The 18,580-nt window shown below is 45.3% G+C and overlaps 1 protein-coding gene across 3 annotated transcripts in view; it reads right to left on the bottom strand.

The window, feature by feature from the left end:
- Nucleotides 1–18,580, bottom strand: part of NRP2 (neuropilin 2) — a 187,092-nt gene that overhangs the window by 82,945 nt on the left and 85,567 nt on the right. For all 3 annotated transcript variants that reach the window (XM_078680291.1, XM_078680292.1, XM_078680294.1), the window contains exons 4-7: nucleotides 11,631–11,861; nucleotides 10,383–10,538; nucleotides 7,624–7,793; nucleotides 6–161 (exon numbers count right to left, since the gene is read on the bottom strand). In XM_078680291.1, coding sequence (XP_078536417.1) covers nucleotides 6–161; nucleotides 7,624–7,793; nucleotides 10,383–10,538; nucleotides 11,631–11,861 — 713 coding nt within the window. The remainder of the gene's footprint in view (nucleotides 1–5; nucleotides 162–7,623; nucleotides 7,794–10,382; nucleotides 10,539–11,630; nucleotides 11,862–18,580) is intronic.

Raw genomic sequence — 18,580 nt, 5'->3', positions numbered from 1 at the left:
CTTACTTTGTGATTTTTGCCATGTCGGAACATCATCCAGTCTTCGCCATTGGTGCTGACTTCCAGCTTGTAGGATTTAACGTAGTATCCATTTTGTGTTTCTCTCGAGATGGCGCCCTGAGTAGCAATGGCTGTCAACAGAGTCAGGAAACGAAGGTCCACCTAAGAGAAAGAAGGCAAAGGAGCATGTTAAAGGCTCTCAAAGAAACCAAACCAGAGAGCCCAGTGAGCACAAGAGATATTAATCAAGGTGAGCTTGAGCAGCCTTACTTATATTTATTTGTTAACTAATCGATGGGAATTTAGATGCACTTCTAACACGGTTAAATCTATATGCGTTGTGTTAGTATCTTAGATTAATTATATGTTAAGATGAAAGATGGCGTCAACACATAAGCTGGACATTCCGGCTGCTTGGAAGAGGAATGGCAATGCGATCACATAGCTATGAAATACTATAACAAACCTATGGATACTGCACGCAGTTGTGCGTGGAGGGTTCAGTTATTGGGCACAGTTCAACACTTAGAGGAGGCAACATAAAAAGAGACCATAGCTGGGCTTGAATTCATGTCATGCTTACTTCATCATGACTAACCCTGGGCGTAGGACTAGCCTACGCTCGTGGAGCGTGCGTAGTTTGCGCAACAATGCACTGCGTGAATTGCATGTACCACAGTGCAAAAAACGCATAGCGTCGCTAAGCGGGCATTTTTTGCTTGCTCGCGGCCCTCAATGTCAAGTTGGTGACCACGAGCGAGCAAAATAACATCCCGGCGAGACTTTTTCTTCAAGATTTTCAACACGGGGAGGTCAGGTTTCTCATTGCGAGTGGTCACGTATGCTTGCAACCGCTCGCGATGAGTAACTACCAGTCCGCGTTGAGAAAGCGGTCGCTCAAGAACAAATCTACTCGAGGGGCAGACTTGGACTGTGCAAGATGCGGTTTTCAATGATTGCACAGTGCGGACAAGCAGCGGCACTGTGCAATCTGTGCGAACAGCATTTTCCCTACAGCACTACGCAGTTCGCGCAGCTACGCGTAGCTTGCGTAGTGTGAAACGCACTTCGCGTAGCTAAGCGTAGCGCTACTACCCAAACTACACCTAGGGTTAATCATGACGTCAGCCTGAAGGTCTCACTATGCTCCGCACTTTAGGTACATCACTGAACAATTTATAGCAGAATCCAGCACTTTTACAAGTGTGATGATTCCTATGTGGCTACTATGTGCTAGACGAACCTCCTGCCTCCGTTCGCACCACTTCAAGCCCTCAATGAAGAGTAGAATCAGTAGTTGAGTGCTTAATTTACAGATTTCCTACAATAATTCCCTTTGAGTCAAAATTACCAGGGTTTTAAGCTTTGTGTCTAAGTGTGGCAGCCGCCACTGCTTACAGTGCGCTGAAGTGTGGCAGTCCCCACTGCTTTATATGTGCTGAAGTGCAGTGGTCCCTGCTGCTTACAGTGCGCTGAAGTGCGGCAGTCCCCACTGCTTACAATTTACTGAAGTTTGGTGGTCCCCGCTGCTTATAATGTACTGAAGTATGGTCGTCGCCGCTGCTTACAATGCACTGAAGTGTGGCGGTCCCCATTGCTTACAGTGTACTGAAGTGCACGGTCGCCACTGTTTACAGTGCGCTGAAGTGTGACAGTCCCCACGGCTTACAGTGCGGCAGCTCCCACTTCTTAAACAGTTAAAGATATTTATTGTCAAGTAGATACTTGCAATTTTCGCGTTTGTGGGGAGGGGGTGGGTGATTAAAGTGACTTATCTCAGAGGACATGCAGGACCCATAAGAGACTCTAAGCACTAGGGTGAAGCACTGATGATACGGAACAGAATTTACCCGTCAATCAGTGCACTTGTCAATTTTATATGCATTGTCTCCATTTCTCTCTTTATATGTAATTCTAGTCGATTCCTTTTGAATATGTGGCACAAACTACATGTCCCCTTTTCATGTTTTAACATTGGATGGGTTAGGATCCTAACCGGTGGCCTAGCTGCGCTCCCTACGTTGTATGATTAGACACAGGCATAGTTTGAGTTTAATTTAATTGTTGTTATGATTTCAATATGATTTCGCAGCTGGTACTTCAATGTTCACTTGTAATTTTGGGGGCACCTCAGAGAAAGATCAAGAGGTTCATTTGATACAAGTAAGATTCTAAAATTTCAGGACAGCACCACTACCAGAATGTGTCTTTTCATGGATGATGGCTGGTGCAAGTATGAAAAGGATTAAGGTTGTCTATTGTGGCAATGGTAGTTAACTGTATCAGTGGGTGTGCTCCCAATCCCGGATGCCATTTGAATAAAAGTGAGTTAGTACTATAAAAATTGGACCTATCAGGATGTGGATGATGTCTCCTTATGTAAATGTCAGTAATGGATGCAGATGCTCTTATTTGTTTTTTCCGGGTTTTGAGTGGTGTGCAGCGAGCTCATGCTGACTAGGGTGACTGACCACCCCTGTGCAGGACTCCAGTCCTGAAATTCTCAACTACAAATAATTAGCTCCAGGTGCCTATGTCTAATTAGTTCTCTAGCAGCAATACAAGACTACAACACCTAGAATGCATTTGGCTAGCACACAAAGGTCAAGAATTGGGAAAAGGTGTCTGTCATGACCTGGAGATAAGTGGTCACCCTAATGGTGACAAACCGCAATGACGCATGTATTGTCTAAATGTACAATTTACATAATGGATACCACACAATCCTCTGTCAGCTTTATGCCTGCTGGCACTGGAATCATAAGTGCTGTGCTGGGTACTAAGGGTCTAATTAACAGCAGTAATCAAAAAACATGATCCATGCGCGCGGATCGGGATTTCCAGTTCTGTGGCAATTTCTGCACATGGAAAATACTGCACTTGGTAATGATCACACGCTTGCAGTTTTCCCTGGACAAATTTCCCCAGGAAAAATCTAGCGAAATTTGTCTAGGAAAAATGGGTGATGAGAAGTTGACCTTTCCGGTAGTCGGTGCAGCAAACACAGATCCAGTATGTCGTATTGTATTGTAATTGCATTTATATAGCGCTTACTGCCCCTGACGAGGCGTCAAAGCACTTTTTCGGCGAGTAGCACACTACTCTGGGACCCATAGAGGATTAGTGTTAAATTAGTATAGTGGAACATGCAAGTACATTTTAAGTGGTGGATAGGTCAGTCAGTTATTTGGATTTGGAATGACAGCAGAAGGATAGAGGAGGAAAAATGTTTGTATTTATATAGCGCTTGTTGACGCACGCTATTCAGGAAGCCCATAAAGGATGAGTGGTGAATTAATATGGTGAAATATGAAGTCATTTCAGTGGTGGATAATTAGTCAGTTATTTGAAGTGAGAAGGATGGCGGAGGGATAAAAGGGGAAGAAAGGTTTGCATTCATATAGCACTTGTTACCCCTGATGGGTGTTGAAGCGCTTTTCTGGCGAGTAGCACGCCACTCTGGAGCCCATAAAGGATTAGTGTTGAAAATTAGTATATAGTAAAATATGAAGTAATTTGAGTAGTGGATATGTTGTTCAGTTATTTGGGTAGAGAAGGGTTAGCGGGGGGATAGAAGAGGGAAAGAGGTTTGTATTTATATAGCGCTTGCTACCTCTGATGGGGTTTTGAAGCGGATAGTTCAAACATGTAGGACTTGTGCTTGTTTGCAGTAAAAGGGCTGAGTAAAACATGACACCCGCCTGCTTTTTTGCATCCACTCCCCCTCTACTAGAAGTAATTTCCAGATGGGGTAATAAACTCCTTTTTTCTCATTCCTCGGAATGAGCAAGGCTCGAGTTTGAAACAGTAGAAGGGGAAAGGGGCCTGCTGCCTGCTGCTTGAGGTGTTTTCTGTAACCACTTTCTATTTGTAAAACTTACTTCCTGCACAATAGATTTCAATGAGCTGCTTCCAGTCTCTTTGTCCCTCTTTTCGACCTCTAGGCACTAGAAGGTCTGGGAGGGTGGACCAAACATCCTATATAATTCCCTCTCCCCTGGTTCGCGGGTTAATGAAAGGCCGGTCCCCCCACCTGACTTTACCCAGAGTGGCGGCTGGTCGTGCCGAGATTGCCTGCCTACCTCAGTCAGAGGGTAGCTATGCAGTGCTGCATGCTGCCTGCTCGCTCTGCCTGCAGAGCATCGGACTCGCTCCCGCAGCCAGGCTGATCATTATGCAGTTCGTCTAATGGCCCCCGTCTCCTCGCCGCATGGAATTCACTCTAAATAAATGACATTACTTGGAACGCAGGCAGGTGGGGATGACGGCGGCTCACGAGGAACAGCGGCCAAAAGGAAGACAAACATGGCGCATTCCTGGCCCAGCACACACCAGTACACTGGAAACTGTCACACACGAGACAAGCCAGCAGTAAAGCAGTCTCCGTGTGTCAAGATCGGATGTATTCGTTTTCCCTGCACTTGATAATGAGGGTTTCAGGAATGTGCAATTATGTAGTGATTTTGAAAGTTTGTTTTGTAGTTCAAATGGGGTCATGGTACCCGCTGACAGACGCTTCACAGCTGCTTACTATTAGAAGCCGCCTTCCCAACTCGGACCTGAGGCAGACCCGCCATCTTTAAAATACTACGTGAGAGGTGATGGGGCTTGAAGTGGCCAAGTCTGAACAGGGGGCGGGGTTTCAGTCCCTCACCACCTGGCCAACCATGGAGGAGACGGCTTAGAGCCCTGCACTGCCCGAACCGACCCTCCCTGAAAAACAAATGTTGACGGCTTCGGAGGCTGCTGCCGACGTTAATGGGAGGTTGAAAAACATCTGATGAACCTTTGCTGCTCTGAGCCCCACATCCGGACATGAAACCTGCTCTCTGCATGGGTGTCCAGCGCACTCTCTGCACACAGGGTGATATAGGCTCTTCACCAGGACACTGTGTGAAAAGAGCAGTTATCGTGTGACACACGGCGGGTGGCAACGTGGGGTTTGGCAGGTCTGTAGAGGAACGCTCTCCTCTGACTTCCTAAGGGGTCGTTTTGTTTTAGGACTGGGGAGGGCGTCAAAGAGCAGCTGAATGCAGTCCTGGTTAGAGGTACTGGGGCGGATTTGCACCTTTCTGCCCACCACCTCTCCAGCCTCCTCACCACCCGGGATCCTGAGTAAGAGGTAAAGGACAAATATCTCCCAGAAGAAAAGGCGATGCAACCTTACTTGCTGCCATCCGCGAGGCAACAGTTTGCTGCCTACCTTTTCCCCAGAGGTTGGAAAATAATTATTGTGTATGGGGATACACCAGTACCGCTCTGCTGAAAGTTCCCTTAAAAGCTGTTATGATTGCACTAGCATTGGCCATTGCCAAGAACTCACAACACCCTGCCAAATGGCAGCAACCAATCTTTCCCCGAAGCTAACCCAACCCAACCAGGGCCCACTAGCCACCTATGGGTCCAGTCCAGCATGCAAAACGCCCATCTCACTAAGATTCTATTTCATTCTACCATGTGAGGAACACAGTTTGAAGGAGCCTGCCATGGCATGCAACAGGCCCCTCGGCCCACCTGTGGCCCTCCCCAGGCTCCTAGCACCCTACCACAAGCAGCCAGAAGCGGAATCCAGACTTTCAGACGCCCCGCTGCCTGTCTCGCCAGGATTCAAGAGACCCTGAAAGGAGAATCCCCCTTAACCCTTCAGCCAAAACTGTGCCACAGCACAGGTTGCATCAAAGAATGCTGCCACCCTAGGCAAAGTGCCATTTTGGCACCCACTTGAATAACAATCAGACCATATTCGATGCTTCTAGGGGCAATCGTGTGCTACAATGGCAGCAGCTGCCGTAGCAATCGACTCGTAGCATCCTAGCACAGAACTGTCACCATCCTCAATGCACTTCAGGTTCACAGTTGTGTATCTCGGCATGCGCAGGCTCTGGCCACTCCACCCGTTAATACCACCATGTCCCATGTACCGGACTCCGACCATCAGAGGCTCGCCTCCTACATCTGATCAGGGTCGGACTGAGCGCGTCAGGTGGCCCCTTTGAAGCATGTGTTATTTCTTCTTTGAATCTGCAGTCAAAGTGATCATAAACATCTTAATGAGAACCACTTGTTCGTGCTGTAAGTATCTCCAGTCAGGGACGGTGGAAGAGGGACCATCCACAGTCAAAAAAGGGACTGTAGTTCTAAATTTACCATGTATTAAATATATATCGTTTGACCCACAAAGTGTATCTCCTCAACAGGCTCAAAATTTCCAGTTTCGGGAGAAGTGCTATTTCTCGTTAAATGATACTGCTGGTCTGCTTTCGCAATTACAAAAAAAAAAAACTGATTCTAGTCAACATGTCTGGCGTTCTCTGAAGTTTTATCTGAGCTACATTCCTAATAATGCAGACTAAATCAGGCTGTCAGCATCCGAACATTTTCACTCCGTGTGCTTTGGAGAGAATGACGTTACTGACTCAGACGTCCCCAGGTTTTCCCTCAGCCCAGACCCAAGAGATATTGCATTTTGTATTTTATTAAGAACACCGTTCTAATGTTTGGAACAGATTTCCTGCTTCCTTTCCAACAGCTTGTGTTCCTGTGCAATTGTGCAGCTTTTTACAAAATCTGCGTGTTTTTAATTTTTTACAGATTTGTGAAGTTTTCCTACATATATCTTCACACTTCCTTGGAAGGACCAACCAATTCATTAGTGGGCACTTGCAGCTATATTTGAAAGCATCTTTTCACTATTGAATGCTTTCTGGGACATTTTATAAAGAAAATAAAAACAAATGAAACAATATCTAACAGCTGTTTTTCACCAACTTAATTCCGTAGGACTCGTTTTTCATTATCCATCTTTGGATTTGTTTTCACTATTTGTTCAATGATTCAAGTCTGTTCTGTTTTTTGGGCTACACGGCAAGATTGTTTTTTTTCTGAGGTTTTAAACGTTTTTCAGCTGGAGAAACCACCTGCGGTGCAACAGCACTGCTATTCAATCTAGAATTTCTAGAAGATTGTGTATTTTGAACATGGTTGGGTCCCAGTGTTAATCCTAGTGTCAACAAACTGCAACATGAGCTTGGACCACCTCGACCTTAGAGCTTGGATCATAAGATTATATGGACAGGACCTGATAAACAACCATTGGCAGGTCTTCAAATCTGCCACCCATCACATCCTTGGTCCAGTCTGCCTGTCCTACAACTGTGCTGGCCTGCTCAGATGATCCATTCACCTCTCCTGGTCCAATTCCTCATCCGTACTACTGAGGCCCTCATTGTCGCTACACAAACCTTGCAATTTTTTATCCTACTTGTGCAACACATGACAAGGTGCAAGCGGAGATGTGAGCTAAAGTGGTGACTGCAGGTGGTCCTTCTTAAGAAACTCTCACATTTCAATGAACTTTTTAAACACTGTTGGTACATTTTGACCCATTAATATATTTCAATTCAACTTATAATCAAAGAACAAGAGGGCAGGGACAAGTCTCCTAATGTGCAAAGGCTCCTTGATTTTGTGTGGTGTTCTTCTGCCCCAAACTGAACACAATGTTCTGAGTTGGTGTCTAAAGTTAGATTAAGGCTCTGCATGTGTGAACGCTTTGATGGGTGTCAGCCCCTTTCCCCCTGTGACTGTGCACTGTCACCACATCTCCAGCAGGTGGCCGATGTACCTGAAGATATTCCTTATTGGAGTCGATGTTGGGCGTCCATCCATTGTCGTCGCTGTTGAGCCGGCTCTGCTGCGCCGTCCACCTCATATCGGTGTAGGTCGAGGAGGCAGTGATCTGCTCATTGGCAATCCTTCCAGACTCCATTCCTAGGGGAACATTGCACTGGAAGGCTGGGAAGTGAATAAACACAGACAGGCAAATCAATGTCAATATCTATGATCAGTGCACATTTCCGGAAAGCCCCGTATAGCAAACGGTGTCCGATTCTGGCAGCCACCCCAGGCGAATTGTGTCTAGTTCTGAATATTACACATTGAGTATAGTGTCAAGTTTTGGATGCAAGATCTGATATATGGGGTCGATTTCTATAAGCCATATTAGACGCAACAAATCCAGTTTCAAAGGCCATATTTGGACTATGATGTTGTGCTCTGGGGGTCACATCTCAAGGTTTGTGTCTTGCTCTGAAGGTTAAATTTAGAGCAAGGTGCCAATTATGGAAGCTACATCGCCAGAAGAAGAAACACAGGTGGTGACAGTCCATAGGTGAGACACCACGGTGGTGGTTGATTTAAACCAAGGGTTCTGTGAGGAGGGGTTATATGAATGTTAACCTGTTCAGAGTTGAGGAAAAGTGATATCACTGATAGGGGAAGAGTATTCTAATTTCGAAATGTAATAAAGGCAATAAGTTCATTAGGTGAGCACTGTTCAATATAATATGGTATTTGTAGAGTGCTTGTTAGCCCCACTGAAAACTGTATATTTCTAACCAATTCAATGGCACTGGTTTAATCAACATTAGAAGGATAAAAGGCTAAGTGGACCCACAAAGATTCACAACTGTGATGATGGTGTCAAACACAGATCTCTGGGGTGAATGCATTAATCCACTGAGCCATGAGACACAGCTTCTAGAACTAGAGGTCGTAACATATGACAGGAGGGAGACAGTAGAGAAACACTGTTCACAGAAGTGGTTCCCTTTGCAAGGAACAAACTCTGAGAAGAAATGATGGAGACAAGAAATGCATAAAGAAAATATTTAATATAAACAGTGCAGCGGCAGTGCTCAGAAAGGACCACTGTTAATTTCATGTGCCATGTAACTTCGGAGATGCACTGGCACTTGCTTAATTACTACTTCTAAAGTCCACGGGGTACTCAGGAAGAGATATGCAAGTTCCATACGGGCGATGGGCTTTGGTGTATGTGTGACTACAAGCCACCGCCTTCCACCAGGACCCATGGTGTAAGGTTACCTGATACCTTAAATGTATACGGCTTTCACTAATGCTGAAGGCTCTACTCAAACTGTAAGTCATGCCGGTTTCTCAACACCGCAGGTTAGAGTGTGTCTTAGTGTGTGCATACCACTGAAGTGTTTTGGCCCTGACGGAAGCCTCGCAAAAGGCGAAAGGAGGCAGAAACATGTTGACCACACCCCTTTTTTTAACACCACAGATGTATCTGGTCAATCTAGCCAGTTTCTGAAACATCCACCGCACTGTTTTTCAGTGGTGCCTAGTTCTCTACGAATAAAGTTTTGTTTACGGACGAACTAAACACTTTTTAAAATCACTTCCACTCACTTATTCACACTTGCATCACCCAAAAAAAAACGCTCCGCTGTAGTCAGCCGTCTTGGTGCACCAGGGAGGCACTCGGCCTCTCTGGTGGGAACCCAATGATGAAGCATGTCACCAATTAGGTTGGTGAGTGAGGGTTCTTTTTACAAACAAGAGTGACTTCTTTTGCTGGCTCTTCTTTGCTTTTGGCTGCACTCTTCTGTTGTTTATTTGATATTACCATTAGGGGCATCAATAGTGACTCCTTATACTTTTCCCTCTCTCTCTCTGGCTGATTACCTATAATTACTACTTGTACCAATAAGTCACTGGGTTAGGTTTTGCTCTGGGTAAACACTCTGGCATTTGACTCCTCCTGGGTCAGCTCTCCCAAAAGGTTAGAATCTGGGGAGCTGTATGGGCTGCCCTTGTTCTCCGGAAGAAGCGGTGGTCATAGAAACAGAGGATCCTATGTATGGTGACAGATTAGACCCTCCGCACCAGGCGCAGCTCGTAGGCCTAGGCATATTCAGCACTTGGCACACTAAGGTTTGGTGGTCTCTGTCTTTACAACTTTTTTCTAAGCACTCAATGGTACTAGTTTTATCAGATCCATATGCATGAAAGCAGGAGTACACCCATCAGGATATTTATTTGGTAGATACATTAAACCAATGAGATATCTCAAGTAAAAAGTGGCACGGTCTGTGGGTCTTGGGCTGCATTATGGTGTGGCACTTTGTTGAGAAATGCTTAATCTCTCAAATGACATGAGGTGCACATTCTTTGCAGCTGTGATTGCTCTTTGTTCCAGACCAAGAGCTACGCTTCATGCCAATGTTTATTTCCTGTGTAGAGGAAAATTAGCACAATTCCTTCACATTAAGAGGTAATCCCTCTTCAGACCTCTTTGTAATTAGCATTAAACTTTTTGCCCAAAAAAGAATCATGTCGAATTCTCACATTAATTCATATGCACACAGCCGCTCACCCTGGTTAACGTGAAAACAATGACCTAAAAGATGGTGAAAAAAATAGCAATATAAGGAAGAAAGTCAGTGGATATGCAAGAAACCAGTTCTAAATTAATTTGGTAAATAAAAAAATTAAATTAAATTTGCACTGCCATAGAATACGGTGGAGACAACAAGAAGTTAGTCTCCTTGCCCGCGTTAAGAAACAGCCACTTACCCTCCGGTGTCTCCTGAGATGTCAAATAGTAACGGGCGGAGAATCCATCTTTTGCCACAGCCATGTCAGTGTGGAAGGAGAGTGAGAGGATGCCAGTAGAAGATCGGATCTCTGATGGTGTCTTGGTGCCACAGTACCGGCCAATCAGAGGTCCCACTGTAAGAAAAATGAGAATAGTGACCATTGTGAATCAAGAGAAATGCTGTTTCGTTATTTTATTGACACAGAATGGCTGAAAGGTAGTTTTATAAGATGATATTTTTGTAGGAGAGTTGAATGAATTACATTCTTTCCATCCTCTAATTCTAAGCTTTTAATCGTATAGGAGACCTCTGGACATGTCCATCTACATGCTGGGAGAATACAGTTCTTCTGACTGAGAGTTGTTCAATCCCATAAAGACAACTCTAGATAGTTTTTAATTAAAATCAGGTTTCATGTGAAGGATAAACATCGACACTTCATGCAAATTTTCTAAGTTATGCATATTTTGTTTTCATTTTTCACAAATTTTTTTGTTTTGTCTAAAATAGGGAGAATTCTTTCTGTGAAACTTTGGATCTGGCTGCAGATGAACAGATGGAAGCCAGCTAGGCGCGGCAGAAACCTGCCTATGCATACACATGATCAAAGTGCTATTATCTGTGACAAGTGTTGCAATACATAAAAAGGTGGCACGTTACAGAAGGTGAAAAGAACATGGGGGGATGCAGAGGTCCACCAGTCCAATCGCTGCTCCTCATTCTTCAGCTGTCAATCGCTCAGTGCCATCTGTCCGCCATGGACAGCTTCCCTAAGCCAACGGTTGCTGAGTGACAATCGCAGTCTGTAACCTGTCTTTCCTTTGCAAGTGCCGATGAGATCATAAATGTTGATACATTTCCTTGAGAAGCGCAAGGAAGAAGGAATAGCCCTTTGCTGCCACTTTTATTTATGATCATAAAAGAATTGTAATGTTGACACCATGGGTCACAAAGACATTTGTCACTCATAATATCACTTTGATACATTGGACTTTAGCTTTTCTCCCTTGAGAATGCTGGCACTTTTTGGAGACCAACCTTTGCAAGGGACAAAAAAACGAGTAATCCATAAGGTCCCCTGATTTCCAGCTTTCCAATTTAATCGAACTGTACAAATCATTTTATCTTCCTGAGCCTCATCTCACTAAGTAAGCAGCTTCAAGAGTGCATCTAAACAAGCGAACGCAATGATTGAGCATAGATACCAGAATGAACATTCACTTACCTGTCGGAATGCCGTCCCAGATGTCCAGCCAGTCGTACTTGCAGTCACCCTCGCCGCCCTGCAGAGGGTCGTGCTCCAGGTCGAAGGTAAGAAACTGAAGGACGATCTCCTGCTTAGGCTTGGCCAGGATGGTGAAGGTGCATTCTAGGTTGTGCGGGTACTTGTCGGGGAACCCGGGTGACTCGATGGTGCCATTGGAGCCTCTGAAGTTTCTAGAGCAGTCTTCGGATCCTGAGGGGCAAAATAAGAGCTTCACATCAAAAATAATAAAAACGAAGCAGTTCTTCGCCATCATAAAAAGAGAAAAGAGCAGTGTAGTTCTCCAAGTTATTTTTTGTTTTATTGATTTTTACATTATTTTCACCTCCTTCTCCACTTAATTTTTGGGAAAAAAAGCCAAGAAGTTTAAAGACAATAACCGGACTATGGATCAGTCCTAGAAAATATACATTGTACATAGTAAAAGAAAACAACAGCAAATAAAACAGAAAAGCTGATTTATATTGAGTTTTTATGACCTGCTATGTGCAGTATCGGGTGAGGTTTGCTAATGCTCTGCATGAGCAACATTACCACATCTACCTCACTTGTTCCCATTTGCTCTTGCCCACTCTCCGTAACTTCCAATAATCAAATAATGTTGAAGGGTTCAATCGAAACTTCTTTAATGCTATAGAGAAAACAAATAACTATCTATAATATCATGGTTATTGCCTTTGATAGTTCCATGTTTTGCTGTTGGTTGCCTCAGGGATGATTTTCAACACAACAGGAGATTTGTTTCCTACAACCATAATTTGCCCTATTCTTGCTACAGAGCTGTCTTCATTAACTCTGCTTGTGTATCACTAGGATCAATAAACTTGCAAACGTTTTCTCACCCAAATAATGTGTGGCCTGCTTTTATGGTGGATAAGCCGCAGTCGCTGTTGGAGGATCACTAACGAATGAAGGAAAGGGGTGGAAACTTCAAGTTGAGCAACAGGAACCATATATTTGTGATGGAATACCGTGGGTCCTTTCACCAAGAACCCTAAGATGGCCAATAGGTTGAGGACTAAGCTGTGGTCTTAAAGGTAGTATGGGCGGGTACATCTTTGTTAAAAGTTGGAGAAGATAAGACTTGGTCTTGGGTACATGAGAAGCCTATGGATACTTTTCTAGCAGGGATATGGCTCCTTATTTACATTGGCTTGACTGTTTGTAAATGGACCAGCCTTGCTCTGCTCCCATGTGCTGAAGGCTCCCTGGGGCCCTAGAGTGACTGCTACCAGGAGCTCTTCCCTGCCCCAGCAGCTCAGCAGTGGCTTCTTGGCATCCTTCGCAACTCTGATGCGAGAGCGTCCAAATATGTTTAAACAGAAGTGATCATACAGTGGCGCCCATGTTCCCTGGTTACGAAAATAAGTGCTTTACAGGCCAGCAGACCAGCCATGATGATAACATTGGAAGCCGTTCTCACTAAGTGTAGATTTCCTGTGAGTGGCCGTGAACATCCACAGTGGAGAAAATGCGTACACTTCAAATACTGATGTTAACCTCACAAATCTTTAGAGCACCAGATGCCAGAATACAGCTGAAAGAAGTCATTTTAATACAATGGAAAATCGACTTTTAGAGAGACAGAGTTTACCTTTGAGTGCCTGCACTTTCATATAACAGTATTTTAACTTCTTACAAAGGATGCTGTACCATTAGTGGGCTAATATCAACGTTAATAAGCAGGTCTGCTGCACATCTGATGGGATATAAAGAGTATTGTCTGTAGAATTGACCAATTTGCAATCATACACAACCTGCCCTTCCTAGCCAGGGATGCTATATTTTAACAAGGCATTACCAGCACTACCCAGCATGACAGCCTAAACTTTAATGTGAATGACAGTACCAACGAAAAAGCAAATCTGCTCGAACTTGAATCACCCACATTATCTGATGATTCCAATTTTGACGAACTCCGAAGCTTTTAATTGCCATAATTATATGAATTGATTTGTGTGCCTTTTAGCCTCACTAAATGGAACTGGTTCATTTAGTCTCACAGTCGGTTTGCAAACATGCAGACATATTTGTAGAGCGTCAATTTTCAAGCATGGAACCAAAGCCACAAAGTTTTCTGTACACATTGTCCTTCTCCCCTCTCCGCACTCGACCTCAGTAGGCATTTCATGTATTAAATAGTGCAAATACCATGTTGGATATCAGGACAGGGTACAGGGATATCACGTAACAAGGCATGCGCTTGTGATGTGAGACAACACAATGTCACCTCACGCACGGAGCCAAAAATACTACCATCGACGGCTTAGTGGAATTGTGGAGAGTGTGTCCTAAGATTCCTTTCCATCCTCCTCTGTCACTCAACCCAGCCTCTTAGACGCAGGGCCTGATGAAGCCCCAGGAATGTATTTACCACACACCACAGCGACCACACAGCGGCCGCAGGCCTACACTCGCGTGCTTGGTTGCCCCAGTGGGCTTTAGCGCTCTGTAGGTGTTTGTATCACAACATCTCTCCCACTCGGAAGCTCCTGATCATTGGATGATGGTAGTGGGGCAAATGGACGCCCACCTCAGCCCTGTTCATTATTCTTTCCTTCCAGGGAGGAGGAAGGAGAGGGCTGGATCAGTTGAAAAGGCTCCAGAGCACACTCCCGCCTCACTGTCCCGGCCTGGCTGATCCAGCAACGCTGGCTATTTTAGTCCTCCAGCAAAGGCTTCCCCACTGTCACCAGACCAGACAATGTTGCCACTTATTTACTGCTGACTCCAACAGTGTGGTGCATTGTGCCCAGGCCTGCTTTCTTCTAAGAGATCCAAGGTGCCTGAGGGCTGGGGGAGGGGCAGCTAGTGTCACTCCTATTCATGAATGGACTTCTATTGAAACTGTCCCGGGGAGAGGCCAGACAATTCAAAAACACAATTTGCAGCTTCCAGTTCAGAAGATGGAGGATGGGGGAGGAGGGTTATGAAGGGGGAGGGCAAGGTACCCCCTCTGCTTCCGTCCTCATAGCCCTAGACTTGAAACAAATGGAACAGCGTTTTACACACGAGTCATTTTAGATTCACTGTCCCTTCATGTTTGCCTTATGCACTTACAGCATGCCACCAACGCAGATGGCGCAACCGCGTGATCACAATATTGACTCCCTTCACACGGTCACATGGCGAACAACCAATATCAAATGATGAAAGGCAGCTGCAACCCATAGACAAAATGGGCTTCCAGCTCAGACAAGGAAGTTCTGCTCAGAAGATGTTCACCGCTAGTCTTGTAACTTCCCCAGGACCTCAGCAGCTGCCTCAGAAGCTATAGTATTGTTCTAATGAAGAGATTGGTTGATCGAAAGAGGTGCTCGTGTAGTGCCAGGAAGAAAGCCTCACCACCAGGCTCTCCATGGCCATACACCCCTAAATATCCATTGGAGGCTGGCTGATGGACTGAACCCCCACCCCCTTCAGAGGTCCCACCTCCTCCAAGGTCATACACCTCTCTCACATGGTGAAACATTTTTGAAGGTCTGCGAAGGCCAGTTCAGGCCATAGTTTATACTAGTCACAACATGCAACAGTGTCATTCAACCACTTTAACTCAGTCAGTCGCTCTGCCACCCACATTTGCACTCACATCCCTGTGTAGCTCATAAACCCTCTTAATAACACATGCACCCTCACTCACTTACAGTGTCAGTCGTCCACTTATGCATGCATTTATCCACTTTCCCATTCACTCAGTAAGTCCTTCACTGACCTTGCATCTGCCCCACTCTATTGGCTTTTGCTACCCCCATCTCTGTACACAAAGACATGTGTGACTGCATGTTCCTGTGATGAGTCCTCGTGGTCCCTAACACACCAGTCGTTGGCTCTTGTACAGCTGCTCCGCGTCCTCCTGCTGCGCCAACGAAGCTGCTTATTAAATTCCGCTGACAGCAGCGGCAGAAACAACAGCTCGAGATAATCATACAATTACTAGTATTACCCAATAGCTAGAATTGATTAAGCAATATTGGAAGGCAGCTATTAGTCCCAATTAGCGACAGAGCAACTGAAAAATCAGCTCTCTCCGTTGGAATGAGGCAGGGCCGAATCGCGTTGGCCTCGGCCCAGCTGCACAAAGATGGATAGAAAGCAAGGAGTGAAAAAAACAGCCAAATACAGGTCTCCGGGCACCAGAGGCTGCAACTGGATGTATTTCATTGAGTTTTTCCTTTTTTTTTTTTTAGAGAAAAAAGCCGGTTGAATTTGTGAGTAGAATCACGCGCGCACTAGAAACATGGTGGAAATGTAGAGTTATATTCGATAAAGCAGGTGTTCGCTGGGAAGCGGAGCCCCCAGGGATGCTTCAGAAACACAACGAAGCCAATAAAGTGATGTTAGAAAGCAGGGATGTCTGGTTGTGAGGCTCCTGAAGCAGGTTGCGCCTTAACCTTCATGTGGTTCTACTTAGAGACAATGTCTCATTTCAAAAGAGGTATTTCATAAATCTGTAGCGCTGGCTGGCAGAAAATGTCATCATCTGATCTGGTGGCTAGCACAGCAGTGCCCAGAGACACATCTTATGCAGTGGCACAATCCCAGCAATGACCATGTGCTTTATCCTTGGACCCCAGCATTACCAGCTGTTAGAACCATTGAGATACTAGTCGAGAACCATCAACAACCCATCAATACCCCTTCCTCGTTGAGCGCCTGTGCTTCTCGGTGTATCGAACACACTGTTGGCTATTGTTGGTTTTTCCCTGACATTGTCCACCGGATTCTACTGTTCACTAGTGGCATGAGCCAAGAACCAAAGCAGAGAAGGCACCCCATATGCACACAGGACCCATCTGTCTTTGCAGCTTTATTGCAAATGGAAGATGGAACCGTCCAGTCCAGCCCAAAGCCCAGGAGGCTTGTGGTGCATTGTGCAGGGCTATTGATAATACCGATGATGGGGAGAGCACGGATATGTTCACTAAAGCGAGCCAATCTGCTAGAGAAGTGACAAATAATACCGTGTGCAGGCACATGCCACAAATTCACCAAAGCCATCAATATGCTTAATAAATATTATTACTACTGTTATTATTACTATTTTTTATTATTACTACAATTGTTATTATTACTACTATTGTTATTATCTTCATTATTATTCTTATTATTACTGTTGTTGTTGCTATTATTATAACAACGTGCATACTTTGCTGTATTCGTTGCTACCACCTTTCAACAGGAACAACTTACGATGACCCTTCCATCTACTCAGGTCTGAGTAAAGATTTCTTTAGACATTGAAATACAGCGCTCAGCTCTGGAAGCGGAGGGTGTTGAAGCGCCGGCAGTCCTTCTAGGAGTTGTGAACAAAAGCCAGACACGCAAGAGGCTCTGAGTAGACAGCAAAGACTGAGAACTGGAGACAACCAAAAGAGCAGGTCAATCGCCGGTCACATCAAGGCGCGGGGTGGCATGGGTCACCGGGCCTGCTAGTTTCTCCTTTACATATATGACTATACCAATGGCGTAACGGATGGATTGTCACCCCAGTCTGCCCTTCCAACGGTTGCAAGGATTGAATGGGCAAGGAGACTAAAGTCCTCTATCTCCTAGTAAAAAAGTTGTCTCCAAGGAGGGGCCACGTGAGGAATGATCATTGGCACTCCTCTTGTTTCTCCGCTGAAGAGCTGTATAGTAAATGGCTGTGGAGCGTGAATTTCACTTTCTCAAATGCACTATCCATTTGTCTGTCTCTGTCTATCAAGACCGCCGGTGTCTACATTTGCCTGTTTCTGTGTGGCCTGAATATATGTTTGTAGTGTTGGTCTGTATGTGGGTCTGTGTGTTTTCTATGTGTTGTCGTTTATGTGTAGTTCGATGTGAATGGATTTAGAAAAGTTACCTAAAAATTCTGAAGTTGGCGGCTAAGTTGTTGGCCATTGTGGATTTTGGGTTTCCGTCAACATGACTCATACTGACTCTGGTTATTGTGATTCTCCCAAATGTAGATTCACAACAACAAAATGCTTTTCAGGGCTCATCCATTGATGGCAGAGTAATGACGAGCTTGTGAATCTAGAACAGATTCATGCTGCGTACTGTGTGCATCTGGAACTGCATGTCGGCGGTATGAGGACCCACATTTCTGTATACTATGTGCATTGGTGAATGAGTGCATGGTGGCCTCTATACATTGATTCGTGTAGGCCTGGTGATCATCATACATGTGTCCGTAGTGCTCCCTGTTCATGATTAGCACCATGCATGTTGGTCTATATACATCAGTGTTTGGATGTGTGCTGCACTCTGTGCCTGGACGTGTGGGTTTGCACCCCGGAAGTGTTTGGTGAGTTCGTTCCTGTGTGCATTTGTTCCTGCGGTATGTTGCTCTTTTGGTGTGTGTGCTTGACTGTTGTGTGTCTATGCATTTAGTATACACAACTCAGACCTATTCGTTTGGCTCCGCCTGTTTGCGCTCGCCCTACTCCCGCACGCGCATTATTGATGTTTATTTAAACATCTGTCAGAACGGAAATGCCTCGGGCTTGTTTCCCTTTTGGACGCGGACCTGCAGTGATTGTAAATAATTGTTCTCACATTCGCCGGCTCCCAGGCGCTCGCGCTCCGCTCCCCTCCCTCCCGCGCGCTTTGGGGCACACCAGTAGGTGAGGGGGGGGGAGGAAGAATTGACACAGACCCCAATTGTGTGTGAAAAAGGCCGCTTTTTATTGGAATCAGGTGCACTTAAAACATTTCCCGCCTGGCCTGTGCCGAACAAAACTACTGCTCACTAAATAACAACTTCCTAACAACCCCGCACCCCCACCCCTAAAGTTTAATCCCAACATTGCACTGTCATACCACACGTCCGCTCACAACCTACCCCTCTACTGACTGCCACAGTGACCTCCATGACCTCACCCCCGTCTACCATACAGTCCCAGGCCTCCCGCAAAACCACCCTATCTCCT

Source organism: Lissotriton helveticus, chromosome 3_1 (genome assembly GCF_964261635.1).
Source record: "Lissotriton helveticus chromosome 3_1, aLisHel1.1, whole genome shotgun sequence".
NCBI classification, from domain to species: Eukaryota; Metazoa; Chordata; class Amphibia; order Caudata; family Salamandridae; genus Lissotriton; species Lissotriton helveticus.
This window is presented reverse-complemented; position numbering and strand designations above follow the sequence as displayed.